The sequence below is a fragment of the Danio aesculapii genome, chromosome 1 (genome assembly GCF_903798145.1).
Source record: "Danio aesculapii chromosome 1, fDanAes4.1, whole genome shotgun sequence".
In the NCBI taxonomy this organism is placed as follows: Eukaryota; Metazoa; Chordata; class Actinopteri; order Cypriniformes; family Danionidae; genus Danio; species Danio aesculapii.
The window spans coordinates 24,102,153-24,121,981 of NC_079435.1; the positions used below are offsets into that span (position 1 = coordinate 24,102,153).

Sequence of the window (19,829 nt, forward strand, 5' to 3'; positions counted from 1 at the left end):
AAGCAGACTTTTCTTCTTCTGAGGGAGATGTCATGGTTTTCTAAACTACAAACCTATTTATTTACTTGCTCCCAGGGCTGTTTATATTGAAGTTGATATTTAGCTGCACTATTTTGTTGTTTCGTAACATCTAATTTTTATGAGGTGGGTCGTTAGCCCAACGCTTAATCCCCAACCTGGAGGACCAGGACATACACACATAAAACACAATGTAGCTTAGCCATTTCAGAATCGGAATCAGAATCAGTTTTATTGCCAAGTGTGCTTCACACACACAAGTAATTTTTTTGGCTACAGAAGCTTCCAGTGTACATAAAGTGACAACACAAAATAAATATGAAAAAAAAAATAAATAAATAAATAAAAATGATAAACATTAAACAGATGCGGCTAGTCAAGAAACCTGGATGTTGAGTTGTATGTACAGATTGTTATAAATATACAGGTTATAAGGTGCTGTGTACAAGTGCGAATGTAGAAAGTATTGCATTGTATATTGATATAAGCAGCTGTGTACAAGTGCGTACGAGAAAGTTCACCTATAATTTCACCTATAGTTGTACACAATGGTAAGAGTGATTAAGTAAATAGTGCTAAAAAATATTAAAGAAATAAAGGAAATAAGAAACTTTCATAAATTGCTGCACAGAGAGAAAGAGAGCTTTAAATATCCTGAATGACCTGTTGTTGTAAATTGGAGCTAGCAAAATATGAAAGGTGTTTTGTTATTTCTCTGTTAAAACTGGAGTTTGTTGAAAATTATGTCTTAAAGGGATGCTTCAACCAGAAATTGAAACGTTAATTTAATCACCCCCTCTGGCCATCTAATGTAGGCGACTTTTTTTCTTCAGTAGAGCATTAAAGATTATTTTTAGCAGAAACCACTATGGTTGTCTGTGATTCATAACAAGCAAGTCAATAGCTAGCGGCACTTTCAGAGGGGAGGAGATAAAACATACAAGCAAAAGCCTCTTGGTGATACATTGAGGTCTAATAAAGAGAACGACTGGTCTGTGCAAGAAACTGAACATGATTTACAACATTAATATTTTTAGCCTCGTCATCTTGTTGTGTAATGATGAGAGGGGCCCAGTATTCGTGCAAATGTGATCTTAGAATTGAGAAGCAGCTCGACAGACAGAAATAATTGTGTTCGCGCAAGCAAAAGAAACCAGGTGAATACCGAATGAGAGGATGATCACTCGCGCGCACAGGTGATGTGATGCTGTTTAAAAAGCATGCTTGCTCCCGTTTCCTTGCACAAAGAAACTGTGCCTATAGGAAACACAACTGGTGCAATTGGTTCTCTTTGAAAAAGACTGGACAAAAAAGTGATGATCGTGCACCCACAGTCCTGCCACTTTCGCTTTAACTATTCTTTGAACAGATTATTCATTGGCCTGATGTTAACCATGTGCATGTCGTCGTCCTTTTATTATCACATTGTATGTTTTTTTTACCTGCTTTCTTTTGCTTACAGTTATCTTTGTTAATTTGGTTTAATTCTCTTTTTTGCCTTAATTTGAGATTAAATCCCCATTTATGTGTAGTTAACTGTTTATCTGAGACCTTTAACCAGGACAGACTACTGTACATATTATAGATACGTGACAATAATTATTTTTTAAATGTCAATTTTTTAAAGAAAAGTTTTGTTGAATTAACAAGTGCATGTATACAGCTATATTTAGCTTGTTTTGACCATAAACTGTAAAGATATGGACGTAGTATCCATTACGTCACCCATAGGTTTCTAAAGAATGTGCAAATGAAGCTACAAGTAGGCATGGCCAACTGTCGCCATTTTATTTACGTGTCATTGCACCGGCCAGGGGATACCAAACAATGGCAAAGAGGAGTGGAGTGAGTGAGTGGAGCTACAGACGCCAGCTAGCATTTTGCTTAGATGGGCTTTCCTTTGGGAGAAACGCTTAATACTCCATTACCTGCGACTTGTTTGTGTTCTGACCACATGTGCTTGGTTGTATACTATATTAATCAAGTGTTCAGTCTTTTAAAAAACACTGTTGTAACACATTGAGCCACTAAACATTGTTCTTATGACGTTTTTACAACAGGAGGAAAACTCAAATTACTTCCAAACACTTAAAATATGGTCTGTGTTAGTAAATGAAGGCTATTTATGAAATCCAGGCATAACACTGTATGACAATGTTTCAGATGACTGTTCTAGAGCCTACAGCTAATCAATCTGTCAGATTCTGGAGTGCATTACAGGTCTAAAGAAAAATATAAATGATCTTAAACAAAACAAATACATTTAAAGTGATGGTATATAAGTATATAATTTCACTCACCTGGGAAATGGAGGCCATGTGAATGGTTTGTGAGCACAATTAAGTGCACAGTATGCCATATCATCTGATAATTGTTAGAAATAATTCCAAAAGGCAACTGACTGTGTAAAGCCACATAAAACAAAACAAAAATACGATGTATATGCCGAGTTCAGCTGAGGTAACATGACAGTGACCAACGAAACCTAGCTGTCACTCAAGTGGCCACGCCCTTAATTATGCAGACTTAATATAACCTAATATAAATTAAACGGATGAGTTTTAAAAAAAATTCGCCCTCCTCACAGTTGTCATAAAGGGTAATATTAGCTAAATGAACCAAAATCTTTCTTTGGCTGTAAACACCTTTTTTTTCTGCTGTAAAGTTGGCTATTTTAACAGTGAGGTCAATAGAAATTTGCTCTATTATGGAGCCAGGACTAGTGGAATTTTGATGAATTGCAGTTTCAGTTACCTCCATATTTGCTTTACAAGGGAGAGCTGGAGGTTGCCGCTTGGTTTTGATACATTATTAAAAATTCGTGTCTAAGAAATAATTATTTATTTATTTATTTATTTTTGGTGTGGTCAGAGATAAATTAGGTAAATCCTTAATATTAAGGAAACGTCATGTGAAATAAAAAACGAATTGCAATGCAACACCTTGAAATCATAACCCATTTGCTCATGCTCATTGAGCAAGCTCATACACAACACACATAAAGTAATATGAATGAGGAGGCATGTGGACACAACACGACATCTAAATCAAGTCATTTTAGCATGCCAAAGTCAAATTCATGCATATAAAATATATTTTCCCAACAACAAAATTGAAGCAAGTGAAAATGGTGAGTGACTAGTAATGTTGGAAATCTACTAGTCACAGTGGCTGGTGATCAAAAAGTTAATGTCAAGTAATGGTAATGATTCAGGGCAAGTCAGTGATTTGTTTTACATGCACATTTTTAAAGGGGTAATTCACCCAAAAAAAAAAAAAAAAATCACACCCAAGTGGTTCTAAACTTTTATGCATTTCTTTCTTGTTGAACCCAAAACAAGATATTCTGATGAATTTCGCAAAAAGCAACCATTAACATTCATAATAAGAACAAAAGTATTGTATAAGTCAATAGGTGCTTTTTCCAACATTCATCATTATATCTTTCTTTTGTCCTTGATAAGTAAATGATGAAATAATGTTCATTTAATAAGACGGTAATGCATGTGTTCATGTTACTGGGTTAAATGATTCTCCTTTCTCAGAGTATAGGGTTATAAATGGCTTAAGCATAAACTGATCATCACAAGCTTTTTGTCCACGGATTTCAGATGTTACTTTATTAACACTGGAACTACCAAAATTATACAGCTACAGAAATGGCATATTGGTAATTCTGATGATTCATACTTTATAAAATACTATGGTGATAAAGTTCAGAAGGTACAATTGCTGTAATTCATTACAAACATGCACTGTTTTAATGATGATTGATTATCACAGAGAGAAGAACAGATTGTATAATCCCGGTTGCTTTGCGCACGTCTTGTCTTGGAATATGATTATATGCAGCTGTCAATCAATTTGGTGGGCGGGGAAACCACACTCCTACATCACATTGCGGTGGGCCTCAAAATGGGAGGGATTTGGATCTTATTTTAATTCAGGGAATTAAAAACCTCCTGACTTACTGTCTTTATATAACCCCAGTATGACAGTGGACACACTATACCTACCCACAGTTCTGTCCAAACAGTTTACAAAAGATGATTTTCGTCATAGGTACCCTTTAATGGGTTAAATGATTTTTCTTTATCAGAGTAGTGTTATAAATAACTTATGCATAAACTGTTCAAAAGCTTTTTGCCCAGTACATGGATTTCAGATGTTTATTAACACTGGAACTACCAAAAATATACAACTACTAAAATGGCCTATTGGTAATTCTGACAGTTCATACTGTATAAAAGACTGTACCGAATATTAATTGTTATAATGCCATATTTACATTCAAAGTGATTAATATAAAACACAATATTATTTTGTGAATAGCCTGTAATTGTGTAGGAGTTACTAGACTGTCTCCCAACAAGAACTTACTGCGAATGTAAGAGCATCCAGATTGAGCAAAAGTCCAGCAGTAGGTGAGATATTGTGGAAATATATCCTAAATGCTTTCTAGACCCAAATAATTATTGAAAAAATGTGTAGCAGAAGTACAAATCAAATGCTTCTTCTTGAGATGAATATATTTGAACTTTATATTTCACAATTATTTGTTGCAATGCAACTCTTCAGTTTTAAATTCTAAATTCACGTGATAAACCAACAATACCAATATGAATACCAAATAAAATACTTAAATATACAATATTAATTTGAAGAAAAACTTGCAAATCTTTCAAACACTTCTATCCATTCCCATCACTGGGAAACTGGGATAACGGCTTATTTGAATAAGTAAATGTTTCAGAGTCGTGCATGTACTGATGTACTGAAGTGGCTTTGACTATTTATTTTCCTTTGCCTGTGTATATTTTTGACTCTCAAATAGTGACTATTGGCTTGCATTACCACACATGAATACCACCAAGCACCACATTTTCAGATAAATTTAGTATATAAAGGTATATACCTAGATTTTTGATGACCTGAGAATGTCTAGCAAATTTTAACTTTGGTGTGAATTATCCATCTAAGACTACACATACACATACGTATGATGTTTGTTCTTGAATTTCAATACAAATTAATAAAATTATTTCAATTTCCTCTAATTACAAGCTTAAGGTCTGCCACTGCTGTAATTGCTTTTCAGCTTACACTGCCTTGTTTGGACATGCTACTATCAAAATCATAAATTAAGCAAATCAATTAGCCAGCCAATGGGATGCAAAGAAATGACTAGATGTTAATTTGCTTGTTGCTGAAAGGTGGATAGGAGTGTGTGGATGAGCTGGAGTGTGTGGATGAGCTGTTTCTTATTCAGCTGTCCAGAAACGGAATGTCATTTCACGTGGTTGGCTGCAGGCCATAAGTGCACTTGTCCTCTACAGGATAGGAGAGAATTACTCCCTTCAACCTGAAGGAGATTGTATCTCTCATCTGCCAAAAGTCAAAGTTCTTTTCGGTACTCTGATTGAGTTAATCCTGAATAACTTCACACAAGGGAACATTAATCAGCAGAGAAATAGCCTGCAAGACAGACGAATTAGAAGAAGGATGAATAGACAGAAATAGATATAGAACTATTGTAGTTTTACATGCTATATAAATGTGTACTGAACATTGTTAAAAATAACATGCTTTTCTTTTGATAACAGTGCCCAAAGATGGTCTGAAGAACCAAGGGGCATTTGAGGAGATGCGGGTGAATTACATTAAGGAGCTCCGCCGCTCTGTTGGGAAAGCCACTAACAATTCTGGCCAAACATGGCAGCGCTTCTTCCAGCTCACCAAACTTCTGGACGCCACGCATGATGTAAGTTGAAACGTTCCTCTGTTATTGAGCTAAGCTAATAGATCAAAGCAGGTTGGAAGTAATTCTGCTTCGTTACAGCTATACCTTCCAAAACTAATCCCGATGCCTTTTCTGATTTCCATAAAGTGGCAAGTTTTAAGCTCATAGAAAGTTTCTTAAGCATCTCTAGTAGAATACGAGTAAAATCTGAGAGATACTCAAACTATGAGCAAGCTGTGTTTTATTTAATAAAAAAATGTATATAATTTATTTTTACTTTTTGGGAAATAAAATAAGCAAGGCAACATACTGTTGCCAATTCTTTTATACAATAATATATTATAACATACACTCACCGGCCACTTTATTAGGTACACCTGTCCAACTGCTCGTTAACGCACATTTCTTATTAGCCGATCACATGGCAGCAACTCAATGCATTTAGGCATGCAGACATGGTCAAGACAATCTGCTGCAGTTCAAAATGAGCATCACAATGGGGAGAAAGGTGATTTAAATGAATTTGAATGTGGCATGGTTGTTGAGTATTTCAGAAACTGCTGATCTACGCAATCTCTAGGGTCCATCTCTAGGGTTTACAGAGAATGGTCAGAAAAAAATATCCAGTGAGTGGAAATTACGTGGGCAAAAAAGCCTTATTGACGACAAAGATCAGAGGAGAATGGCCAGACTGGTTCGAGTTGATAGAAAGACAACAGTAACTCAAATAACCACTCGTTACAATTGTGGTATACAGAAGAGCATCTCTGAATGCACAAAACGTCCAACCTTGAGGCGGATGGGCTACAGCAGCAGAAGACCACACCAGGTGCCACTCCTGGCAACTGAGAACAAGAAACTGAGGCTACAATTCACACAGGCTCATCAAAATTGAACAATAGCACATTAGAAAAATGTTGCCTGGTCTCATGACTCTCGATTTCTGCTGCAACATTTGGATGGTAGGGTCAGAATTTGGCATCAACAACATGAAAGCATGGATCTATCCTGCCTTGTATCAACGGTTCAGGCTGCTGGTGGTGGTGTAATGGTGTGAGGGATATTTTCCTGGCACACTTTGGGCCTATTAATACCAACTGAGCATTGTTTCACTGGCACAGCCTACCTGAGTATTGTTGCTGACCATGTCCATCCCTTTATGACCACAGTGTACCCATCTTCTGATAAATACTTCAAGCAGGATAACGCGCCATGTCATAAAGTGCGAATCATCTCAGTCTGGTTTCTTGAACATGACAAATTTGAATTCACTGTACACAAATGGCCTCCACAGTCACCAGATCACAACCCAATAGAACACCTTTGGTATGTGGTGGAACGGAAGATTCGCATCATGAATGTGCAGCTGACAAATCTGCAGCAACTGCGTGATGCTATCATGTCATCTCTGAGGAATCTCAGAGGAATTTTCCAGTACCTTGTTGAATCTATGCCACAAAGGATTAAGTCAAAAGGGCCAAAGCAAAAGGGGGTTTAACCCGGTACTAGTAAGGTGTACCTAATAAAGTGGCCAATGTCTGTACATACACAAAATCTTTACTCCTAGAATCTTTTGTGTTAAGTTGATTAGAAATTTTGTACTGATTATTTTACAAATTTATGATAAAGAAGATTTAGGTGATAAAGGTGAACAACAATTTTTAATAGTATGATGTTTTTAATCAGACACAGATTTGTTTTTTTATTATTATTATTATTATTTTGTTGATCTAAATGTGTCTGACAAGATTTTTTTAAATATTTTAATTTATTACACTGAAAGCCACAGTAGAAGGTCTCTTCTGTAAAACAGTACAGTGATTAATGTATAAAAAAATTAAATATCTAAAAATCTTGTTAGGCACATTTAGAACAAAAATGATTAAAAGAAAAATAACTGGTATATGTGTCTAAAACAATAAATTAAATTTGAAAAATAAATAAATAAAGAAACATTTTAAAACTATTGACTTGTGTTTTTATGCATGAATATGTGAACAAAATGTCTGTGTTTATAAGCTGGGACACAATTCAAAATTCAATTCTAAAATCAGTAGGTGTTTAAATAATCAAAGGAGTAGATTATTAAAGAGTTATAATGTCAAATGTGCATTCAAATAATAATAATAATAATAATAATAAAACAAAACTGCCATCCTTCATGTTAACCCTGAAAGACGAAAGCAGCAGTTCATTTCTAATCACTTATTGCATTGCTGCCAGCTCAACATTTTGTAATGGCTCACAAAAGTACTGGAAAAGACACTCTGAACTGCACTTGGGGGTGAAGAACACTTGACAGTAGTGTTGATTTATTAATTTGTAAGATGAAGAGAAACAAGTTCAAAATCTGCCTACAAGCGCTTTGGTCAGTTAGACAGGGCATCCATAAATGAGCATAGCTCTCTAAAGTCTTCTCCTCCCTAATGCATCAAAACATGTTTATCCACACTCATGCTTCATCAGAGCGTCTCTTTAAGGATAATCACTGTCATTCTGAATTAAATCTGACACCTGACATGTCTTTACAGCTAGATATATAGACAGACAGACAGACAGACAGACAGACTGACAGACTAACAGACTAACAGACAGACAGACAGACAGACAGACAGACAGACAGACAGACAGACAGACGCTTCAAGACATATAGCCATGTAAGTCTAGGCCAATCAGATGGAATATTCTAATAAGGGTGAAGAAATGAAGGTGAAACTTGCTTTTACCCTCTTACCTATATGCAACTTAACCCTAACACACATTAACCCTAAACCTTAACACTAAATAACCCTAAACCTTAACACTAAACAACCCTAAACCCTAACACTAAATAACCCTAAAACCTAACACTAAATAACCCTAGACTCTAAACCCTAAACCTTAACACTAAATAACCCTAACACTAATTAACCCTAAACCTTAACACCAGATAACCATAAACCCTAAACCTTTATACTAAATAACCCTAAACCCTAACACTAAATAACCCTAGACTCTAAACCCAAAACCTTAACACTAAATAACCCTAAACCTTAAACCATAACACCAAATAACCTTAAAACTTAACACTAAATAACCATATACTCTAAACCCTAAACCTTAACACCAAATAACCCTAACACTAATTAACCCTAAACATTAACACTAAATAACCCTAGACTCTAAACCCTAAACCTTAACACTATATAACCCTAAACCCTAATAATACTAAACCCTAAACCCCAACACTAAATAACCATAAACCATAACACTAATTAACCCTAAACCCTAACACTAAATAACCATAAACCATAACACTAAATAACCCTAAACCCTAACACTAAATAACCATAAACCATAACACTAAATAACCCTAAACCATAACACCAAATAACCTTAAAACTTAACACTAAATAACCATATACTCTAAACCCTAAACCTTAACATTAAATAACCCTAACACTAATTAACCCTAAACATTAACACTAAATAACCCTAGACTCTAAACCCTAAACCTTAACACTATATAACCCTAAACCCTAACACTAAATAACCCTAAACCCTAACACTAAATAACCATAAACCATAACACTAATTAACCCTAACACTAAATAACCATAAACCATAACACTAAATACCCCTAAACCCTAACACTAAATAACCCTAAACCCTAACACTAAATAACCATAAACCATAACACTAATTAACCCTAACACTAAATAACCATAAACCATAACACTAAATACCCCTAAACCCTAACACTAAATAACCATAAACCATAACACTAAATACCCCTAAACCCTAACACTAAATAACCATAAACCATAACACTAAATACCCCTAAACCCTAACACTAAATAATTATAAACCCTAACACTAATTAACCCTAAACCATAACACTAAATAACCATAAACCATAACACTAAATAACCATAAACCCTAACACTAAATAACCATAAACCATAACACTAAATAACCATAAACCATAACACTAAATACCCCTAAACCCTAACACTAAATAACCATAAACCATAACACTAAATACCCCTAAACCCTAACACTAAATAATTATAAACCCTAACACTAATTAACCCTAAACCATAACACTAAATAACCATAAACCATAACACTAAATACCCCTAAACCCTAACACTAAATAACCATAAACCATAACACTAATTAACCCTAAACCCTAAGACTAAATAACCATAAACCATAACAATAAATAACCCTAAACCCTAACACTAAATAACCATAAACCATAACACTAAATAACCCTAAACCCTAACACTAAATAATCATAAACCATAACACTAATTAACCCTAAACCCTAACACTAAATAACCATAAACCATAACACTAAATATCCCTAAACCCTAACACTAAATAACCCTAAACCATAACACTAAATAACCATAAACCGTAACACTAAATAACCCTAAACCCTAACACTAAATAACCATAAACCATAACACTAAATATCCCTAAACCCTAACACTAAATAACCCTAAACCATAACACTAAATATCCCTAAACCTTAACACTAAATATCCCTAAACCCTAACACTAAATAACCCTAAACCCTAACACTAAATAACCATAAACCATAACACTAAATAACCCTAAACCCTAACACTAAATAACCATAAACCATAACACTAAATAACCCTAAACCCTAACACTAAATAATCATAAACCATAACACTAATTAACCCTAAACCCTAACACTAAATAACCATAAACCATAACACTAAATATCCCTAAACCCTAACACTAAATAACCCTAAACCATAACACTAAATAACCATAAACCGTAACACTAAATAACCCTAAACCCTAACACTAAATAACCATAAACCATAACACTAAATATCCCTAAACCCTAACACTAAATAACCCTAAACCATAACACTAAATAACCATAAACCATAACACTAATTAACCCTAAACCCTAACACTAAATAACCATAAACCATAACACTAAATAACCCTAAACCCTAACACTAAATAATCATAAACCATAACACTAAATAACCCTAAACCCTAACACTAAATAACCATAAACCATAACACTAAATAACCCTAAACCCTAACACTAAATAACCATAAACCATAACACTAAATAACCCTAAACCATAACACTAATTAACCCTAAACCCTAACACTAAATAACCATAAACCATAACACTAATTAACCCTAAACCCTAACACTAAATAACCATAAACCATAACACTAAATAACCATAAACCATAACACTAAATAACCCTAAACACTAACACTAAATAACCCTAAACACTAACACTAAATAACCATAAACCATAACACTAAATAACCCTAAACACTAACACTAAATAACCCTAAACACTAACACTAAATAACCATAAACCCTAACACTAATTAACCCTAACACTAAATAACCATAAACAACCCTAAACCATAACAATTAATAACCATAAACCATAACACTAAACAACCATAGACACTAAACCCTAAACCTTAACACTAACACTAAACTCTATATAACCCTCATAAGTGCCCCCTATAGGGTGGATTTCTGCTAAGGCTTGACGCTTCTTAGCAGGATTGAACACTAGATAGATAAACACACAGACAGAGAGATAAACAGGCAGATAGATTTTACAGTAATGTTGGTTAATGTGCATTGACCCTGTAAACAAATAAACTAAATTATTAATTAATTACACTGAATGCCTCTCTAAAAGGTGTCTTCTGTAAAACATGCCAAAATGTTTCATGTATGTCCATGTAACAAAACAGAAAATAATAGAATATTATAGAATATAACAGAATGGAATAGAAATGCATTTAAAACGGCATTGTACTTTTGTTTTGATGCTTAAAAATGTTTTTATAAGCTAAACATTTTTTCATTTCTAAAATCAGTAGATGTTAAAAATAACAGTAGAGTAATAAAGAGTTTAAATAATAAAAAAAGTGCTTTTTAACATCGTTTTGAATTAAATCTGACTCCTGACTCTCTCTTTCCAGCTTGTTCGGAGCCTGTTGGACTTTTGTTTCTACACTTTCCGTGAATCCCAGGCTCTGAAGGTTGAGTTTCCCGAGATGCTGGTGGAAATTATCAGCGACCAGATACCAAAGGTGGAGTCGGGACAAACACACACCCTCTACTTTCATAAGAAATGACTGAAAACTCACGAAAGTAGGGGAAAACGAAGGATCAAATGAGAGGAAAAGCAGAGGACACACAGCCCTCGGAGAGCGAACAAGAGCAAGCCCGCTATGCACAAAGCAAGGCGTAATATGAGGCTTGGTTTAAAGCCATATAAGGCTTGTGTAGTGAGGGAAGGCAAAGAGAGATCTCTGTACCCGGCCAACGGAGAAGAACTCAAATTTCACGTGACAGTGCGTCCCTTACCCCCAAAGACAATGCTGACAATGTTCTATATGGATATGAAGCCATATTCTTTGGTAAAGCTATAGTGCACAGTCACATGTGAATACATCACACACAGAGAAATATGGGCCCACGTCTTAGACATATCCTTGACCTGCCAATCTGCCAGTAAATACCATTGCATTCTTATGTAACAGTAAAAAAAATCAGCGCTTGTAAAATTCAAGGCGAGATTCAGTAATAAAAACTTCTCTTTATTGCTGATTGAGACAAATATGTCCATAACTGTATCACTTTTATGAAAAGTTGATTCGTCTGGCTTGTTTGGTAAGTAACGAGAGAGACTCTAAGGGCTACAATATGTTTAATAATGCTGAATTGTGGCTATTTATTTCATCTGCAAAAATGGCATCAATGCATATTTTGATGACTTGAAGTGTTTACATAGTGAGTACTGGTCATGCTGATGATTGATAAGCTGAATGGAATGGCAGCTCAACAAGAATGCTATTGGAAAAGACTGAGAAAAAGTCTTAGGGTTATGTATTTAACCTGGCTCCCTGATGGGAAGGAGATGCTGTGTAATGGTGTTGGTGCTATGGGAACACTTTCTATGTGATGATGTCTAAGGCACGTGTGTCTAGAACCCCAATCTTGATTAGCTATGGTGGTCAATAAAAGGGTGACTTGATTTAGCATGTACAGCGCATGCTGGAGGGGGACATGGAAGAACAAGCGGGACCCCCTGATGGCAACTAAATTTATATTTCTGCTCTTTTAAATCTGCCAAACCCTCAAAAAGCATGCTAACCTGGACTTATGTACTGTACATTCACACAATGGCTTCCAGCGTATAGTGTTAGAGGGGGCAAGAAAGTAAGGAAGTAGGATTTACAGCAAGGATGGGCAACTTGAGTTGTAGAGGACTGATGTTCTACAGCAGGGGTGTGCAAACTCGGTCCTGGAGGGCCGGTGTCCTGCATATTTTAGTTCCAACCCCAATCAAACACACCTGAACTAGCTAATTAAGCTCTTTCTAGGTATGCCAGAAACTTCAGCAAGGAGCGTTGAAGGAAGCTGGAGCTAAACTATGTAGTACCGACCCTCCAGGAGTTTGGACACCCCTGTTCAACAGAGTTTTGCTCAAACACTAATCAGACAAACCTGAACAAGCTAATCAATGTCTTCAAGATGATTAGAAAGCTATAGGCAGGTGTGTTTGATTAGGGTTGGAGCTAAACTCTGCAGGACAGTGGCCCTCCAGGTCCAAAGTTGCCCTTCCCTAATGTACAGCAGTCACTTTCCTCTCTTTCAACATTCTTAATTCCTACTGGCAGAACACGCACATACTTATCTTGTGGTTTATAGAAGAAGCATTTTGATAATACCGCCAGTATTGAATATACCGTAAAGAGCGACAAATCGATACTTCTGTAAAGTCAGTCCACTCAGCTACTCTGTCAGCAACTTTACTCTTCCCTACATCAGTGAATATTACACAACAAGTAAGAGGGTTTTATGTTTAAGTCTCTACCTAGTGCTCCTTCATCCTCTCTTCAAACTCCTAGGGATGTTTGGTAATGCAGCCAACGTATACACTGCAACCTGTAGGCTTAAAATGCTTGAGGCTGGCAACAAAAGTGAGGGTGGAATTCAGTCTATTCTTGCCCTGCAGTGTGCCCATTTCTCAGTCTGTCATCTACGTACATGAACAGTAGAAGGATCTTAAGGCTTAGGCTGCTTGAATCTACAGATGGAAAATAACCTCCCTGTGATCCTCCCTGGATTTTCTGTGTGCACGCCATGTCCCTCCCCAAAACTTTGAAGAGGAGAAGCATGGGCGGCTGAATGACTAGGACCAGTTGCATAGTTGAGACTCTGTACTAATTTCTCCTCCTTGATTCCCAAGAGGTTCATTGACAGATGCTGCTCTATGGTCCAACCTGGTGCCATAGCAGCATCCTTGGGACTCCCTCTGGAGACAGTTGCTTGACATGGGGAAGAATAATTCACACTACCAGTGAACTACACTACATAAATTATTTACAAGAAGGGGTCACACACTACAAGACCTGACAACAACTTGGTCACCAAACAACTCTGTTCAGCCCTGAAACCGCAGCTAATTAAATTTTCTGGGTACAGCCTTCAGAAAAAGAACACTATTGGGTAAAAACATCATCATTTCTGTTGAGCACATGAACACAGTGGCAATTGAACCCATGACTTGCTCACTCATTGGCTGTAGCTCATCACTACAATCTGACCCCACTTGGTATTGGTCATCTGTGAGGTGTCGGTGACCTGTAAGCAAGCCTCATTGATGCATTATACAGTTCACAAATAAAGACTGCGGAGCCTGATTAATTGCTGATTACCCACGATCACATCCCGGTCTGTTGTCAAGCTCGTTATATCGCAAATCAGTCCTAAATCGGACTTAAAGTCCTGTAGTGTGAACAAGGCATTAAGATACCCTAAGAGATCAGCCTGGGGAGCCTGTAACATTGCTGTTGTGTTAGAACCTCACCACTATGGCATGCCAATGCATAAGCCTTGCCCACTAGGAGCAGCAAGAACCTTCAAAAGAGATGCCATGCTAAGAGAAGAGATAGCTTACAAGCATCTCTTCTACCAGGGGTATATTTCCATTTCCACAGCGTTCCCTACCATTCAAATAAGTAGAACTGTTTGGGGCTACTATGCTCTTAAGGATGCATAGTTTCTGTGGGGCCAGAAACTGGTCATTAAGTCTCACTGGACAGATCTTCTTTCTGTCTGTCTTCCAGTTTAGACTTGGGTCTAGCTGTGGCATGGGTCATAACCTCAACCAGGAGGAACTTCCATCACATAGAGTCCTTCAGAGTTGGAAAGGACTAATAACCCGCTCTGAACTGGATTGGAAGAGGCTGGATTCAACCTGAGAGCTTCAGATCTAGAGGGTGAAGTTTAAGAAAGGGATATACTCACCTCAAACTCTTCTGCCAGCTTAACCTGTGATCCCCAAGATCAAAGTTGTCATGCCGTCTCAACATCTCTTCATTCAGCCAGGCGAGCACAGTTTCATCACCGCAGTGCAATCACAGTTTGAGTAGCCAGCTCCCTTGAGAGCTGATAGAGCATGCTTTGCTCCAAAACAAACACAAAATGTGTGAATCATCCGCCATTATGAAGTGGGAATATTATAGGGGAACAGATTCCTGTAAACAATAAAGCTGATGACTTTTTGCTTTGACGTACTTTTATAGCATGGTAACATACAAGTGATGTCATCTGACTGCTCTAGCCAATCAGGATTTGTGTGTGAAATGTGCCTCAGGCACCTTTCACACTAAAGGTGTTCCCATAGTGTTAACATCATGACACAGGGTCAAAGTTCCGCTGAAAGGGACCTTTTTTATTTGCAATGAGGCAAATTATGGCTCATCATGTACAAAGAAACAAGCTCGCACAGACACATTTTATGTGTGAGCTAGGACTGTAGCAGATTTAGCAAATTGTACCTAAGCTGTTACTAAACCAGCTCCTTTTTGACGTTAAAGAAAATACACTACTAATTTACAGTTTCAGAGGGAAAAAAAGCTTTTTATATATGATTATGTTTTTTGCTTCGTTTCAAAGAATCAATCCAGCTTGAAGCCATTTTCTAACAAGGTGCTTCTGTTTTCTTAATGTAAAAAGTAGACAATTTTAAGTAGCAGCACATGTACAGTTAGATACAGTATGGGAAAAGCTTTTCTGAAACAAACTGCTTTCATATTAGTGAAAACAATAACAGTAACCGGCTCATAAACACACAATATATGTGTATCTTATAATTATAATTGTTGCTTGTAGGTAATTTTTTCAGACATTGTACATAGGAACTTTTTGATTTAAAGAACCGTACAATTAAAACCTGGCTATTTGGGGAAATACCCAGTCGACTTGAGAGTACTTGAGTGAAACGTATCTAAAAATGGAATTTGGACCACTGTTTCATGTTTCATAACCCCACTGTGCTACTGATGGAATCAAAAGAGGTACCACAAGTTCTGAAATGCTGTGATTCTGAGGACAATGAAGGTTTGTGTGTGCTTTTTGTGTGTGTGTTTGTCTGTTTCTTTCTAAATGACTTAAAGGCACAGGAAGGCTGATTCACTTTTGAGAGGATATTGTTGGCTTTCTTTTTGATAGGATTAGTATGATCCTGATTTTGATTTGCACAGACACACAAAGTGATAATTGGGATATGTGATGTTCTGCTATTGTGTTGGTTATGTAAAGTTCTTGGGCGGGAAGGGGGGCGGTTGGGTTCAAGTTGGAACGTTAGTGAACTGGAAACGTCCAAGAACTTGTGATGTTTGCCTTTGTGATGTAGCTGGTTGGTGGTAAATGACTAAGGACAAAAATAATCACAATGCTTATAGTTTAGATAAAAATAAAAGAACAATCACTCTGTGGTACCCAAATTGCATTTTACCAACTTGTCAATACACTGTACATTGAATGTTTTGTTTTTTTGACGGACCTAAAAGTAGATGTTGCGAAGGTATTTACAGTGTCTCTTTTTTCCAACTTTTCCCTTTTTTTAAATACACAATATATATAAACGAAATGTTAAAAGGTTCATAGGATGTATGTGAAGTATTTTTGAGAGATTCTATTTTGCTGGACACAATATATTAGTAATTTGTCAACAAAAAAACAAAGAAAAAAGAATATATGAGATCTTTTGTAAAGTGAAACGTTTATGCATGCTTTTTTGAAAAGATGTTTACAGTGTATTTAAGAAGGGAAACTTGTGCCTTTTTTTCTCACAAAAGTTACCATTTTACAGTATCTATTGTAAATAAATCAGTGAATTATTTCGTTGCGTTGTATGGAACATTTCTATATTAAATATTTTCCGGATGTTGGGACAAAGTTCACACATTTCCCTCCAAACAGTTTAACGACTGCCTATAGTTGAACAGAATTCACGGTAAGACCCCGAGAGCACGACAGATATACATTTATTTACTTTTCACCGCAGACTTGTTTACTCCCTGAATGTCACTAACTTCAAACTTGTCATTTTGCTCTGTAGTAATGTGAATTAATTGTACGTTTTTGTGTTTTTTTCCTCTTCACTTTGCCTAAAAATCTAACAAACAAAACAACTTAGAGCTCACATCAGAGGTTAGCTACATAATATAGAAAGAAAAATGACTTTTGGTTGCCAAAACTTTTTATCCCAGATTATTATTACGTTCATCTTCTTGTTGTTTAATATTTAAAGAATACAAACCAAGCAAATACATTGACACTGAACTCCTTATAGTTTTGCACTGTTAGAAAAAGTTTTTTTTTTATGTTTTGTAAAGGCTTTCACAAGTTATCGACGTCTTGTGAATGAGCCATGCTGTATATTATTATTATTTATACAGTATATGAAAAATATATGGAATTTGTAAAACAGTATAAAAAATTTCACCTAAAGACAGAAGTAGAACTGGAAGTCCAACTGAAATTGAATTCAGATGTCCATCAGCAACATAAAGGAATATAGATTGCCAAGCTTGCTGCAGCGTGTTTGAAATTTACGTCACTCCATCAGCAAATGATGAAACTTGAAATACTGAGAATTGGTGTGAATCCACACTTTTGAGATGCTCGTTCCTTTAGATTCGACTGTCTTTTTAGATGTGTTTTTTGGGGGAGTCTTATAACATGTAAAACTATGCATTTGTACAAATCACATTACCACCAAGCAGCACCTTTGTGCAAAATAAGGGCAAAGCATGGTCAAGGTAAACAATGTCAAAACCGAATAAAATGCAGCTTACTAGTATATACCCACAGATCATGTGTTATGGTGGAACATTAACACCTGTTTGTTAATAGATACTGATTTCTTTTCTTTATTTGGGGACAAATCTGAATCTCTGTGTGTGCTATACATTGTTTCAAGAGACAAAGCCATATCTCTTTTGTGACAAAAGAGCATTTCCTGTTCATATTTTGATTTTCCCTTTTTTAAAAACATTGCTTTGTACAATACTTGTTAGCAAATCTCCTCAGTACGGAAATATTCAACATGAGCAAAAGACAGATGCAACTATAGTTCCTCTAAACTGTATACCTTGATGCAGATTTTTTGCCATAACTGTGTTTGCAGAAACATCAAGGGATTCCAATAAATCTGTTAACAATACGTTGGTGTGTCCTCTTTTTTTAAAAGAGAATTGGTGTCCTTTTTCAGTCACAGAACATCTGCCAATCTTTAGCAATGAAGTTAAAGATGTCAGCTGCCTTAGCAAGTGAATTTTTGGGGTTTAACTTCGAACATATTTACATTGTGCATATTTATGCCCGATTTCAGTCTGCGAATATCATCTCTTTATATATATATATATATATATATATATATATATATATATATATATATATATCTTTAAAAACTCGCATCTGATATCAATGTTACACTGTGCACTTGAATGAACCAAGGTAGCTGAGATGATTCCAGAAAAGTTTTGGTTGAAAAGAGTGTGAAAAGTCCAAGTTTGAAGACAAAATGATAATACAGGCATTTCCCTCCCACACATTGGACTCTATTTTAACACACACACACGCACAAAATGAGTATAATGACTTTATTCAACAATTTCGTCCACAGTGTCAGTATAGGGCACGTGTTTACATGAGCTATGTGTACTGATGTATGAGGGACCTCTCAGATTTCATCTAAAATATCTTCATTTGTGATTGGATAATAAACAAAGATGAGTAATTGTTTAAAATAAGTCTACCTTGGGGAAAACTAAGTCATTGATTGTGGGTTGTTAATAAACATATTGAAGATCAATCAAATAAAAACAATTTGATTAATAGTTTATCAAAATGTAGCCTAAGTATAGGTCATAGATTGGGTCTTAGTTTTGTCATTTTAACAACTGTATTAAAAGCAAACATTTTCAAGAGTCTCCTCCAACATTATACACCAATTATTTGTTTTATTTATGGTTCATAAATTCATTCATTTAGCAATTCTTTCCTCTTTCCATTTTACGATCTTTTACCTTCTGGTAGAAGATACAGAACTTTTCGCTGGAAGCGAAACAGACTGAACAACTCTTTTATTCCAGTGTCAATCAGACTGTTGAACACTGATCGATAGTGCATATAATTCTTTTGCATGTTGACTTATTTTTAATTGTTATGTCAGAACCTGCTGATGTGCTGTGTGAGTCCACAGAACATTTCCCCTTGAGGGACAATAAAGTATACAAACAAACAAATTCCACTCGCTGACTTCTTTACTACTGTTTCATCATGAGAGTTACTCTAAGTCACCCCCTGTTGTTATAAATAATAGTACAATGGTGAGCGCTTCAAGTATAAAAGCTTTCAAAGTTCTTGGCTGTGCACGCGGAGTCAGCGGAGGCTCACGATGTGGACCCAGACAAAAGTACAAATCAGCCTTTACACTGCTAATTAACAGTTGTGCTCATATGGTACAATCTTCACATGATCCATTTGTTTTTAGTGGTTTAAATAGAAAATTATAAAGCTACAAGAATATTATTGTGCACATAAAAAACGAAAAACAATGACTTTATTCAACAGTATTATCAACAGTGTCAGGATTGACCTTATTGTTGAATGTGGAAGTGCGCTCGGTTTTGCGGTTGTTTTAGAACTTCCAATTCAGTTGCCTATGGGAGAAATTACTAGAAATAATAAACGGCAGAAAA

At 35.9% G+C, this 19,829-nt stretch overlaps 1 protein-coding gene across 1 annotated transcript in view; it reads left to right on the forward strand.

Moving 5' to 3' along the window:
- The window catches only part of nr3c2 (nuclear receptor subfamily 3, group C, member 2), a 130,948-nt gene extending 112,659 nt beyond the window's left edge, over positions 1-18,289 (forward strand). Inside the window, exons 8-9 of the mRNA XM_056457692.1 lie at positions 5,622-5,779; positions 11,748-18,289. Of these exons, the coding sequence (XP_056313667.1) occupies positions 5,622-5,779; positions 11,748-11,903 (314 nt within the window). The 3' untranslated portion in view covers positions 11,904-18,289. The remainder of the gene's footprint in view (positions 1-5,621; positions 5,780-11,747) is intronic.
- The last annotated feature ends 1,540 nt before the right edge of the window (positions 18,290-19,829 follow it).